Source organism: Carassius carassius, chromosome 10 (genome assembly GCF_963082965.1).
Source record: "Carassius carassius chromosome 10, fCarCar2.1, whole genome shotgun sequence".
Taxonomy (NCBI): Eukaryota; Metazoa; Chordata; class Actinopteri; order Cypriniformes; family Cyprinidae; genus Carassius; species Carassius carassius.
Genome location: NC_081764.1, coordinates 20663066 through 20675363, shown reverse-complemented (window position 1 = coordinate 20675363; position 12298 = coordinate 20663066). Strand labels below are relative to the sequence as shown.

The 12298-nt window shown below is 36.4% G+C and overlaps 1 protein-coding gene across 1 annotated transcript; it reads left to right on the top strand.

Annotated features, from left to right (window-relative positions):
* The first annotated feature begins 1896 nt into the window (after positions 1 to 1896).
* LOC132151957 (protein disulfide-isomerase-like) lies at positions 1897 to 11988 on the top strand. The gene is made up of 10 exons (XM_059560528.1): positions 1897 to 2207; positions 3245 to 3451; positions 4427 to 4560; positions 4634 to 4771; positions 6878 to 6982; positions 7169 to 7294; positions 8847 to 9047; positions 9235 to 9355; positions 10035 to 10216; positions 11803 to 11988. The coding sequence occupies exons 1-10, from the start codon at positions 2069 to 2071 to the stop codon at positions 11971 to 11973; spliced, it is 1524 nt and encodes a 507-aa protein (XP_059416511.1). The 5' UTR covers positions 1897 to 2068; the 3' UTR covers positions 11974 to 11988.
* The last annotated feature ends 310 nt before the right edge of the window (positions 11989 to 12298 follow it).

The following is a 12298-nucleotide window of genomic DNA, read 5'->3' as shown; positions in this document are numbered from 1 at the left end:
CATGATGAAACACTTTATTAATGGACAACAGTATATAATTTGCTTGTGCTATCATTAGTTACATAGGACAATCAAAATGAATCAATGCAACATCAGATGAATAAATATGCAGAAACTCTAGTTAAGAACAAAAATTGAGTTAACGTGGCAACAGCTATATTTTTATCCTTGATCAAAAGAAAAGTAATTTGCTATTTCCCAATACCCATATGTGGCTTGCATTATGCTGATTAGAGAACAATAGCTTACCTAAATTTCTATGTCTCTGCTATTACTGTGTTTAAATATAGCAACCAAGAGATGATCAGGTCCTTTGTCTCTGCATTAAGTTTCATCTGATTTGTCCATTTGCTGATTTTGGTAGCTTTTATTATGATGACATGCTAAGTAAATCAGGAACTACAACATTAATGATATAGGTTTTTACTTAATATTTCAAAACACTACATTTATCACAAGTTCACAATGCTGAATGAAATATTTTCCCTATTGCCCTGTAAACTAGATAAAGCATTTATTTTTCTTAGCTGACAATTCTTTGTTAACCAAACAGAGCTAGTGTTAGTTCCTATTACTAACACCTCTAAGCCAACAAGATCTCACCATACAGTTTGCTGATATTCTCTCTTGTGAATGTTTCTCTAGAGCAGAAAACCGTTTGAAAAACAGTCAGTTTACATGTGTAACATTGTGCCATTGCCATTGTAAAGTTAGCTATATATCAAAGTTAGTGGGGTCACAGCAATTCTTGATAATAGCAACAGAAAGAAAAAAAATCTGGTCCTGGTCCATCATCATCTTTTATTTCAGTGAAACCAGTTTTGAGGAAACTGAATTCCAGTTGCAAAGAGCCTGCACTGTGTTTTCTGTTTGTGGTCTTAAAATACTTTTCTTTATTTATTTTTAGGTTCATGGCATGGCATGACATCACTGATAGCCAAAATGTGAACACTATTTACAGCTAAATGTATAAAATGCATAAGCTATATGTTATCTATCTCTTTTCAAATCAGACTGTGTGAGATATTATATGTTATTATTATTTTAATTTGCAAATCATGCTTATATTTAATCAAGATATGATAATAATGTACATACTGAGGTTAATGCATTTGGTCTTTTATCACAAGACTTTTGCAAACTATTTCAAACGTCTATGTCATGTGTGATGCAAACCAACTGAACCTAACACTATAGTGTATAACCACAGAAAGTCTGTGGTGAAAGAGATAGTGAGCCACTTCCTGTATCAGTTCATTATTTTATACACTGCACAATTAACAGCATGCAAATACTTAGTCTATGTGTTTGCACAACAGTACAAGATTATCTTCTTTTTGCACCGTTTTTACAATGAGAAATATCTAAAGGGGTATTTTGCTCATTTAGGTGCACTGACTACTTTAATTTGGACTGCTATGTTCTACAATAAGCCCATACATTTTAATTCTTGACTTGATAAAGTTTAGTGAAATGACCATGGTTACTAAAAGGATAGGATACAATTTTGAGTTAGGGTGTTTCCTTAATACAGCCTCAAACATGCAAAGAACCCCTAAATGGAAATTTCGAATCCTACTATTGTTCAGGGATTGGCACATGAAATTTAAATAGAATATGCTAGTGTTCTTTCCTGGGTATTCAGACAAATTAATATTAATAAACCCAGTTATTTCGCCAGTTGCATCACGTAGCGACGTATTCCCTTTCGCAGACAGTTCTACAGGCGGAACGTCATGTTGCATAAATAATATTAATGAGCCGAGCATTCGCCGTAGTAGGATTTGTTAATTCGTTTTCGAGACTGGCAGTTTCACTTCCAGGTGCTAGGAGACGCGTGGTCCACTCACAATTCAACACGAACTGCATTCAGCCTCATAAATGCGCATGCGCAGAAGCGCTGCCCTCTCTGTTTCCTGCACACATTGCCACGTAATTAGCGGCAGACACAACATTCAAGCGACACTTCACAGACTTTTAAAGGTGAAAGAAGACCCGCCGCGCTAACAGACTCCACGGTTTCCATCACTGTTTTAGCAATAGCTGACTCGTAAGGAGGTCATCCGAGATGCTTAAGTTGTTGATTGTGTGCGCACTGGCCGCTATTAGCGCGGCTGATATCCCCGAGGAGGAGGACGTGCTCGTACTGAAGAAAAGTAACTTCGAGGAAGCGCTCAAAACTTACCCAAATATCCTTGTTGAGTTTTGTAAGTAGTTTGTTTGACTTGTCTTTGCTGTGTTTATGTCCATGGCTTGTGCATAAGGAAAATGCCAAACGAAACCAATTCTCAGTGAAATGGCAGATTTTTTTATTCTTCGTTTTGATTTGCCGCAGCAATACTTAATCTAATGCGGTCGTATCTTAACTAACAAACATGTGCTAACCAAGTCTTAATTGTATATAAAAGAAAAAGAACTGAGTCCGTATTTAGGGCGATAGCAGCCTTCGAATGGTAACTTAGCTCAGAATTGCTTCAGTGTTTAAAATGGATAAACAAATGCAAAGCATTGACTTGCACTTTCAATTTTTCGAGTGCTTTGTTTTTCGGTTTCACCCACTTAATGCAAATGAGATGCAGTACGTTATGGGCAAGCACGAAAGAGTTTCCAACCTGAAGACTTCTCAAACTTGTGCGTAACCGGGCTCCTGTGCTAATTTATTTGCGCTTTATTGGCCTAAAGTCATTGGACGCTCTCAAAGTATTTCCTGGTAGAGGGAACTGATAGACTCTCATGTTGGCCAATCGCTGGCGTCCACGAGTGTTTCGTCATAATTAGAGGCGTGACAGCGTGTAATATGGGCAGGACTTTCAGGCGTCCCTGCGCTAGGTTGACGTGTACATCAGTAAAATAACTTATGCACATTGAATTTGTGGAATTTAAAAACACTTCTCACGTGAACAATGTAATGCAGTCTTTCATTTAGTATTTTTATTTGGTAAAAATTGAAAAAGGAGTATGATGCATTTGTGGACTTTTATAAGCTCCATGAACTTTGGACTTTACTCTAATGTGCCATGTTGTGAGATGACGTGTTGATTAAGATTAGGGTAATAATTTTGACCTACTTAATAATTAATCCAGTTTTACTGGGTTTGAATACCTGATTAAAACATGCTTTCAGTCAAACACACATTGACAAATTCCTTCTAATGTGGTTTGTGAGTAAATGAATGTTAGTGACTTTACATGCAGTGACTGTAAATGTCAGATTTATTGAACTAACTTATTTTGCTTCTTGCAGATGCACCATGGTGTGGACACTGCAAGGCCCTGGCCCCCGAATATGCTAAAGCAGCAGGTATGCTGAAAGCTGAAGGCGCAGACATAAGACTTGGTAAGGTGGATGCAACCGAGGAATCTGAGCTTGCTCAGGAGTTTGGTGTTCGTGGATATCCCACCATCAAGTTCTTCAAGGGAGGAGAGAAAGAGAACCCCAAGGAGTATTCTGGTGAGGGAGATCAGCTGCAATTTTTTCTACATATACTTGGTCCTTCTTTATGCACTACTAGACTGTCTTTAGCTTTTGACTTTTCATCAATCATCATTTTAAACAAAACCAGATAGAAGAAAGTCAGTGAGTGTACAAACCGTTCTAACTGGTTTGTTTTGGTTGGATTAGCTTAAGTGTAACTGAGCTGTATGTATGCCATCTCAGTTTAGACAGGTCAGTAGTCTGCCTACCATGAATGTAAGTAACTGCTGAAGACCTGCATGTCATTCTGTACGTGGAAACCCTGCTTTCCAGCCTGTTTGTATAAGGCCCCTCCCCCTTTCCTTCAACGTGCAGTTCCTCACGTTGCCTGTGGTCTGGTTGCTGTAGGCCGATCTCCATGGCTGTGTTTATTACTGTCATACTCCTGCAAACCAGACCAGTCTCAGCAAATGTAAGTTCCAGGACTTTCAAGAGTCTTAAGCTCAAAAAAAAAAAAAAAAAAATTCGGCACACTTTTCAGATTCCTTGTGGGTTTACAGAAGACGCAATTCCAGAATTGTAATCTTTGTCTTATCCTTGATGAAAGGACTCTATCAGGGCGTCATGTGTTCTCATAAGAACTCAGACTTGATCAAAGGCTGAACTGTAGTTTAATTGTTGACGTGTTGCATTAGTAGTTCTGCTGAAACCTGTGTTGCTCTTCACTTGTTTAAATGGAACATAAGACTAGCTTTGAAAATGTGACATGTCATTCGCATTGTCAGTCCTGCCCTGATAAATTATCAGAAATGGATGGGGATACATTGAATGAGCACTTGAGTTATATTTATTTATTTTTGTTCATTGTTTAATTAGTATTTCTGTAACTCAAAGAGTAGAACATAATTAGCACACCAAGGTCACATGTTTTTTTATGTACACGTACAAGAGTTTGCTTGGTACCACAAGGTTCTTTTATCTCACTATGACATTTTAATGCTATGTCTACAGCTGGCCGACAGGCTGATGACATTGTCAACTGGCTGAAAAAGCGAACTGGCCCTGCAGCCATTACTTTAAGTGATGTGACACAGGCAGAGTCTCTTATTGCTGATAATGAGGTTGCAGTCATTGGGTTCTTTAAGGTAAATGTCATTTTATTTGGACGGCTAGTTTAGTTTTTTTTTTTTTTTTTAACTTTTTTTTTTTTTTCTGCAGGATGTTGAATCAGAAGATGCCAAGGTCTTCATTAAAACTGCAGAGGCTGTGGATGACATCCCCTTTGGCATCACCTCGGATGATGCAGTCATTTCAAAGTTTGAAGTTGCCAAGGATGGTGTTGTTCTTTTTAAGAAGGTACATATGTTCTCTGTTACTGTGTAACTCTTGACTAAATTTCAGAAGACTTTATTTGCTTTTTAACTTATTAATGGGTAGTAACTTGGAGTGTGACAAGATATCACGCTACAAGGTTTTGTGTTATTAAAACGTAACAATATTTCTCAAGGTGAAAATCTGTTCCAAACAATGCCACAGCAGAACTGTTGTGCATCTCTGATCAACACAGAGGTGTTTCGTTACTGAAGGAATCAAGTGAGCCAATGATTTAGTGAACCATTCATAGCCACTTTCTGAATCAATCCATTTAAGGTTGAATGTGGAAAAAAGGAATTTTCTTTACATTTTATTCAGTGTTGAATCAAAAGATGCTTTTTGTACAATTTAATTCTTGTCTAGCACAATGATTTTAAATTGTATCTTTTGGGCTGTAACTTTTTGATAAGCAAAGCATGCAATTCCACTTTAAAAATTTTAATCGATTGATAGTCCTGTTTGTTAAAATTGTGTAAAAGTATTCTGTTAGAAGCACACTGCTTCAATCAGATTTTAGCTCTTGTATGGTTGATGCACAGTTATTAGTTCTGACAAAACTTGTGAAATCATACAGTAGGAAAGACAATCAGTGCTTGGATACTGGGCTTACTGTAAGTGACTTTCATTATAAGGTAATTTTAAAAATGCGGCAGCATTGTTTTGCATTGTGACTTTCAGACAGATAAAAGAATATTTCTTAAAAATAGTGTTAAATCTTGTCTTGTGAGCTTAGTGTATTGTCAAACCCCTAGTATTAGCAGGGTTCCCGTGTCCCAGGCTCGAATAGTGGCCTGGAAATTTAGTGCGACTCAAAAGTGGAGCCCTCGATGATGGTTCTGTACCAAGCCCAATCATTTTTGAATGCAGCCCTGGGTAGTTGTATTAAAGCGTATAGTACTATTCAAAACAATCACAGGCATTTTTATATCTTTCCTGAATTAAACTTGCAAAGAGGTGACATTGTCAACTCAATATCAGGCTTTTGAGAGGCTATTTGGATTATGTAATCCTTAAGAGTCCAGCATTTTTCATGCCCGACTCTTCAGTGCAGCCATGGTAACATGATCCTGCTGCACTTGTGATAGTCTCATCTGGCAACACAACTGCTGTTGATATTATTGGTCTTTGTTCCACAATGCATTTTGTTTGCTGGTTTAAGCAGACCACAGATTTACCTCTTGACCTTTTGAATGCATTAGATAATGATGGGTTCCCACTGCGTTTGTACCATCGTCGTGTATCTAGTAGATTAAGTATTTGTATCATTGCTTAGGAGTCCTATCAGGATCGAATAAACACACTACGGTTCAAAAGTAACAATATACACTACCGTTCAAATGTTTGTCAGAAAAAAAACTGATTCCAAATGTTTGATTGGTAAAGTATTCAATGGTTCTTCGTTCAGAATGTTAGCAACAGACAGAGCATGGTACTCCTGAGCTAGATGAGCTCCATGATGAAATGAGGTCTTGTGGTAATTCAGATACATGACTCTCTGATCTGATCACAGGCACTACACTTCATGAAAACCTGGATGCATCAGGGAATTTTGAACTGTGTGTTTACCAGACATGAGGAAAGTAATTGGAATTGTTTAAAATATCATGCCTAGTCATTTGTTTAAATACGTAGGAATCCATATTAAAAAGTTTTTGCATAAAGATGAAATCCACATACTTTATAGGAATGGGCCTAAAATAATTCATTCTCAGCAGGGTGGATTGACATGTTTTAAATGTATAATCAACAATGGGCTAAACTTCTCATTGGCCCCTATTCCCTAAAGAGGCTTTGAGGTTCATGTGTTTCACGCCCAGACACACACACACTGAGGCAGTAAGGGCGAAAAGTTTCATACAAGAATGCAGCTGCTCTTTATGCGTTCTATTAATGCCCACTGCATGTCGAATCTAGGATATTAGCTGCCCTATGGCCAACAGCTGTAGCAGTCACGTTTCTATGCTTGATTCATAGTTCCCTAGTTAGCTCTCAATTACAGTGAATTTTGTTGCCATGTACACCGAAATATATTGTATATAATATGTATTGAGGCTGAAAGGAAGTCTTTCTCTTTTATTTTTTATTCAGTTTGATGAGGGTCGCAATACATTCGATGAAGAGATCAGCAAAGAAAAGCTACTGAACTTCATCAAGGCCAACCAACTTCCCCTGGTCATTGAGTTTACAGAGCAGGTAAACTTTAGCAACACATTTGGCTCTTGATGTATATAGATTTTACAGATGTGTGTTTGACCTGTTGCATACAGGGCTCAAGTTGACCTATTTACATTTCCATTGAAAACTTGAATGCATTTAAAAATTGTGAGGGGAAACGATGGCTTTGAGTTTTAATTTTTTTTTTTTTTTTTTTCTTTGCAGACTGCTCCAAAAATCTTTGGAGGTGAAATAAAGTCCCACATCCTAATGTTTGTGCCAAAAACAGCCACGGACTTCCAGGACAAGATGGATCAATTTAAAAAGGCATCTAAGGGCTTTAAAGGCAAGGTGGGTATGTGTGTGTGTGTGTGTGTATATATATATATATATATATATATATATATATATATATATATATGTATGTATATGTTAACTTTTAACAAACAAGATTATTTAAAATTTTAATTGCATTTAATTTGAAAGGTTATGTCTCTGTGACCCATTAAAAATACTAACATTTGTTTCCTGGGCATTAATTCTACATGCGCAAAAAGCATGTAAAGCAAAGAACATGAGGATTCACATTAGTGTTGGACTATATGGTCACTTTTAAAATTGCCATATCGTCAGCCTTTGAGATCGACGATGCACGATATTATTGTGCATGGGTGGAGCAAGCGAGACTCTGTTCTTTAAATAGCATAACTATTCGGTGTTTTAAACCACGCAGGTGCACGAGAGCCTATGGAATCACCAAGAATCGAAAAAATATACTTTCAAACATAATGATGAACTAACGTTAAATATAAAAACTGTATTTAAAACTGCTAATTCATATATAGTTGGATGCAACTGTCATATTGCACGTCCTATGACAAATTTTCTGCATCTGCGCATGGAAATTAACAATCTAAATTTCCTGCAAAGTCAGTCAACGGTGAAAATTAATAGTAGATTTCATGTAAAGTTTCATTTAACACTAATATTGGATGTAAACAAACACGTTAAATATGAAGTATTCAAAACTGGTAAGTTCATATAGTTGGAGTAAAGTTCAATTGAACTGCTGCATCAGTCATGCAGTGCTCCAGACTGTGCGCCCCATGACGAGCCTGACGCACTGCCACAGAAACATTTTTGTTTAATACATTAATAGAAGAATGAGCCTAATATAGTCTTGACTATCGAAAGCGACATCTGCTATAGTCAATACACAATATCATCGTCTGTCGGCACAGCCCTAGTCTTCATAGCACACCACGCACCTGCAGTGCTTGCGTTATATCCGTACCGCTGTAATGTTATGCAAAACATTTTGTTCTATGTGGATATTGAAACGCGAGTGAAGTAGGCTACATAATAAATAATTTGGCATTTAATTACATTGCGAATACGTAAACATTTGATTTTGTCGAATGAGACCAAATTTAGGATTCAGTTTCGTTTTAGCCTAAACTAAGTATTTTTTTAAATGGGTTACTGTTAATTGAAAGGATTTATTGTGGAGTGAGGGGCACTAAAATAGCATTGCTATGTTTACAGTGTTTATTACAATGTTTGTAAACATTTTGCATCGCATTAGGCCTATTTCTGTATGAAATAATAAAATGTGACGTATTAATAGGCTATGTGATGTAGTTTTTTTTTTCTCTCTTTAAAAAAAAATTATACACGTGGTGTAGCCTATTTTAGCAATGCAGCAAACCTTTTTAAATATTTTGATAAATTACTGTTTTTTTTTTTTTTTAAACAGTTTAACTGATTGTATTATCTGGTCAAAATTATTAAAGGTCAGTTAATGGTTAACTGGTTAAAATTAACTTCCTTTTATACTTTTATATACTTACTAAGTGTATGTTTCCTGGATATGTTAGTTTAACACTACTCTCTTTCTCCACAGATTCTCTTCATCTTTATTGACAGTGATGTGGACGATAATCAGCGAATTCTGGAGTTCTTTGGTCTTAAGAAGGAAGAGTGCCCAGCAATCCGCCTCATTACCCTAGAGGAAGAGATGACCAAATACAAACCAGAAACCTCAGAAATCACAGCAGAGAACATCATCACCTTCTGCACAGACTTCACAGAGGGAAAGCTTAAGGTGGCTGAGAACTTTGTTTGTTCGGGTTTAGGTTTAAACAATGTCTGTGTTTGAAATGAGGAAATTAGTCTTTACGGTAGATCTAGTAGTTATTTTAAAATTGGCACTTAAATGACCAAAGAAAAGGTGTTCGGTCTTTTTGGAATGATTGGGGTTTGTGTTTTGAATGATTGTAATGTCTTTTCAGCCTCATTTGATGAGTCAGGACATTCCTGACGACTGGGACAAGAACCCTGTCAAGGTCTTGGTGGGCAAAAACTTTGAAGAGGTTGCCTTCGACCCTGCTAAGAATGTCTTTGTAGAATTTTGTACGTATTTTGTCTCCATATATAATTTTTTTTTTTCTTGGATTCTGTGGTCTTGAATATTGCTTGTTGTTCCATTAGATGTTTGACCTTGTTTTGAGAGATCACTTTGCCTGGTATATTGCCTGATTTTATTTTGAAAGTTGGATTGCCCCTCCCAATAGCCTGGCATTGCAAAACCTACTGCTAATCCTGGAACCCACAGGATACTTACTTGATCTCTTTCCTATATATCCTGAACTTGCTATAATGGGAACGAGTGAGAACCTCACAATCTAGCACTTTTATTTTTTAAATATATTTATTAAATATCACCAGTATCAATGATTACTTGTACCTTTGCTGTTATATTCAAGCTCCAGTGGGGCTTTGTATAGTCGAGTTGTCCGCCCAAGTTTACATTATACAACATGTAATCACATTTTTATGATTATATCCATGTTGCATGTCTCTTCTGTCTTGGAGAGCAAGTGCAACAGCTTCTAGAGATCTTAGTTTAATTAAAACGACAGTTCTGTCATGTACCAAATTATGATTTCTTTCTACGGAGTATAAAATAAATCTGTAATCCAAATGCAAATCTAGTGATTTTATCCAATTAAATGGTTTATTCACTCTATAATTTTGGCCTGTTCATCATACAAAGTGACCGTAACGCATTCCATTTGCTTTTCCTATCCAGATGCCCCATGGTGTGGTCACTGTAAGCAGCTGGCCCCTATCTGGGATCAGTTGGGTGAGAAATTCAAAGACAATGCAAACATTGTTGTGGCCAAGATGGACTCCACAGCCAATGAGATCGAAGATGTCAAAGTGCATAGCTTCCCCACACTGAAGTTCTTCCCTGCTGGCGATGACCGTAAGGTAAGGTCATGAGACAGTTTTTCCCCCTTTTAAAAATTTATATTATGCTAAAAATACACCTAAAACAAACAAAGGAATTTCAATGGTCAGATCATCGATACACATAGGGCTGGTCTGTATGTATGATATTTATATTCAATGCTTTATGATAAAGCATCAATGCAAAAAAAATGCCTATGGGGTTGTTTCAGTATCAACTTTTAGAAAAACATTATCTGACAAAGAATGCAGTGTCTCTCAGCTGAAAGTGTAATTTCTACAGAAATAAAAATAAAGGAGTCCCACAGGGATCTATTTTAGGTTTTATTTATTTATTTTTATTTATTTATCTATTTTTTAGTTTTATTTTCACTTTTTAATGACCTAGGTCAAGAAAAATACAGCATAAAATCCATTTTATATGCTGATGACACTTTATACAGTTGTACGGTCTATGAATCAAGTCAAAGAGATGTTACAAGATTCCTTAGGTTGCTGCAGTTATTTTTAAAACTGAAAATTGTTTTAAATGCTTAAACCAAATATATGGTCTTTACTATGGTGATGTGGTTTATATGCATGCAAACTTGCCCTTACTAAGGAAGTTGGATAGTTTATATCTTGCAGCAGTACAATTTGTGACACATCTTTACGTTCCCATCAAAATAGTACAAAATAGTTGGTTGGTCATCCTTGTACCAAACGAGGAAAATGCATGTTATTATTTACTGCCAAGGCCTTATTAGATAAACTGTCAGCTTATATTTGTAATCTTTTATCGTATTATATTATACTAATTACATTTGACTGTTCCTAGAGTATGCTCGGAGTTTGGCAAAACTGCCTTTCCCTTCTATTGTCCTAGGGTATGGAATGAAATGCAGAGTGTTTTGATGTTAGAAACCATTCCATCTCAGAAATATTTTTAGTTCTACCTGGAAGAAACTTGGGAATGTTTTATGTAATTTTTTTTAAATATGAAGTTGGATTAGATTTTTTTTTTTTTTATGCACGTCTAATCTGTATGTGAAACTTTCTGTGCTGCCATTTTGGCCAAGACTCCCTGGTAAAAGGGAGTTTTTATACTAAAAATTAAATCAATGATCAAGTTCAAATGAACTCCCCACATGATATTTTGTAACTGTTATAAATTGCAACAAAGTAATTAGCTGATAATTAGCCTACAGACTTTGAAATAGTCAGATATAGCTTGCCTCACAACATGTGCAAAGGAAGCAAGACGTTCCCGAACCCAGTGAATTCACTGCTTGTCAAGATCCTGGGAGCTCCTGGGGTGCTGCATGGATCTAAATTTGGATCTAGAAAATAAAACCCCATTGTGTCCAAATTATGCTTTGAGGAAACCGAGCACTTACTAGAAGACGTGTTGACAGATCACCATGTAATTGTTGGTAAACGAGTGATGGGTTAATTATTATTTTTTCTAAATCTAGAAATCTCGAGCACAGTTTTGCAAGGTCACACAGCTATGACCAACACCATAAAAAGTTACTAATGTCTTATCCAGACAACTTTCAAATGCAGCATTTGTTTTGCTAAGTAATAAAAATAAATGGTGTGTGTTTGTTATTTTTCTTCTCTCATAGGTAATTGACTACAATGGTGAGAGAACGCTAGATGGATTCACAAAGTTTTTGGAGAGTGGAGGAAAAGAAGGTGGAGCACCAGCAGGAGATGAGGATGAGGAATCTGTATGTATAACTTGGTTGCAATTATTTTTTTCTTCAGTCGTTTGGTTTAACTTATTGAATTTTTAGTTTTCATACTATAAACATACTATACCATAATCTCAATTAAAGATCGGGCAGCTTTGGCCACAGACAAATCTCTTTCTACTAAGTTGATGCGTTTCTTTACTAATTAAACTTTGGATGTGTTATGCATGTGTGCACATGGGGAAAAAAAAGATCTATGCAGTGTCCTAAAGCTTTACCAATAGTTGGCATAATTAATAATTGTAAACTTGAGTTTGCTTATGGATCTGCAGTTGTTGGCTGTGTGTCTCATGGGCATTCCTGGTTCCGGTCCTCCTCTGCAGAGGGTAAAAGTCCCTGTTGCAAATCTGTCAGTCAGGCACTTTCC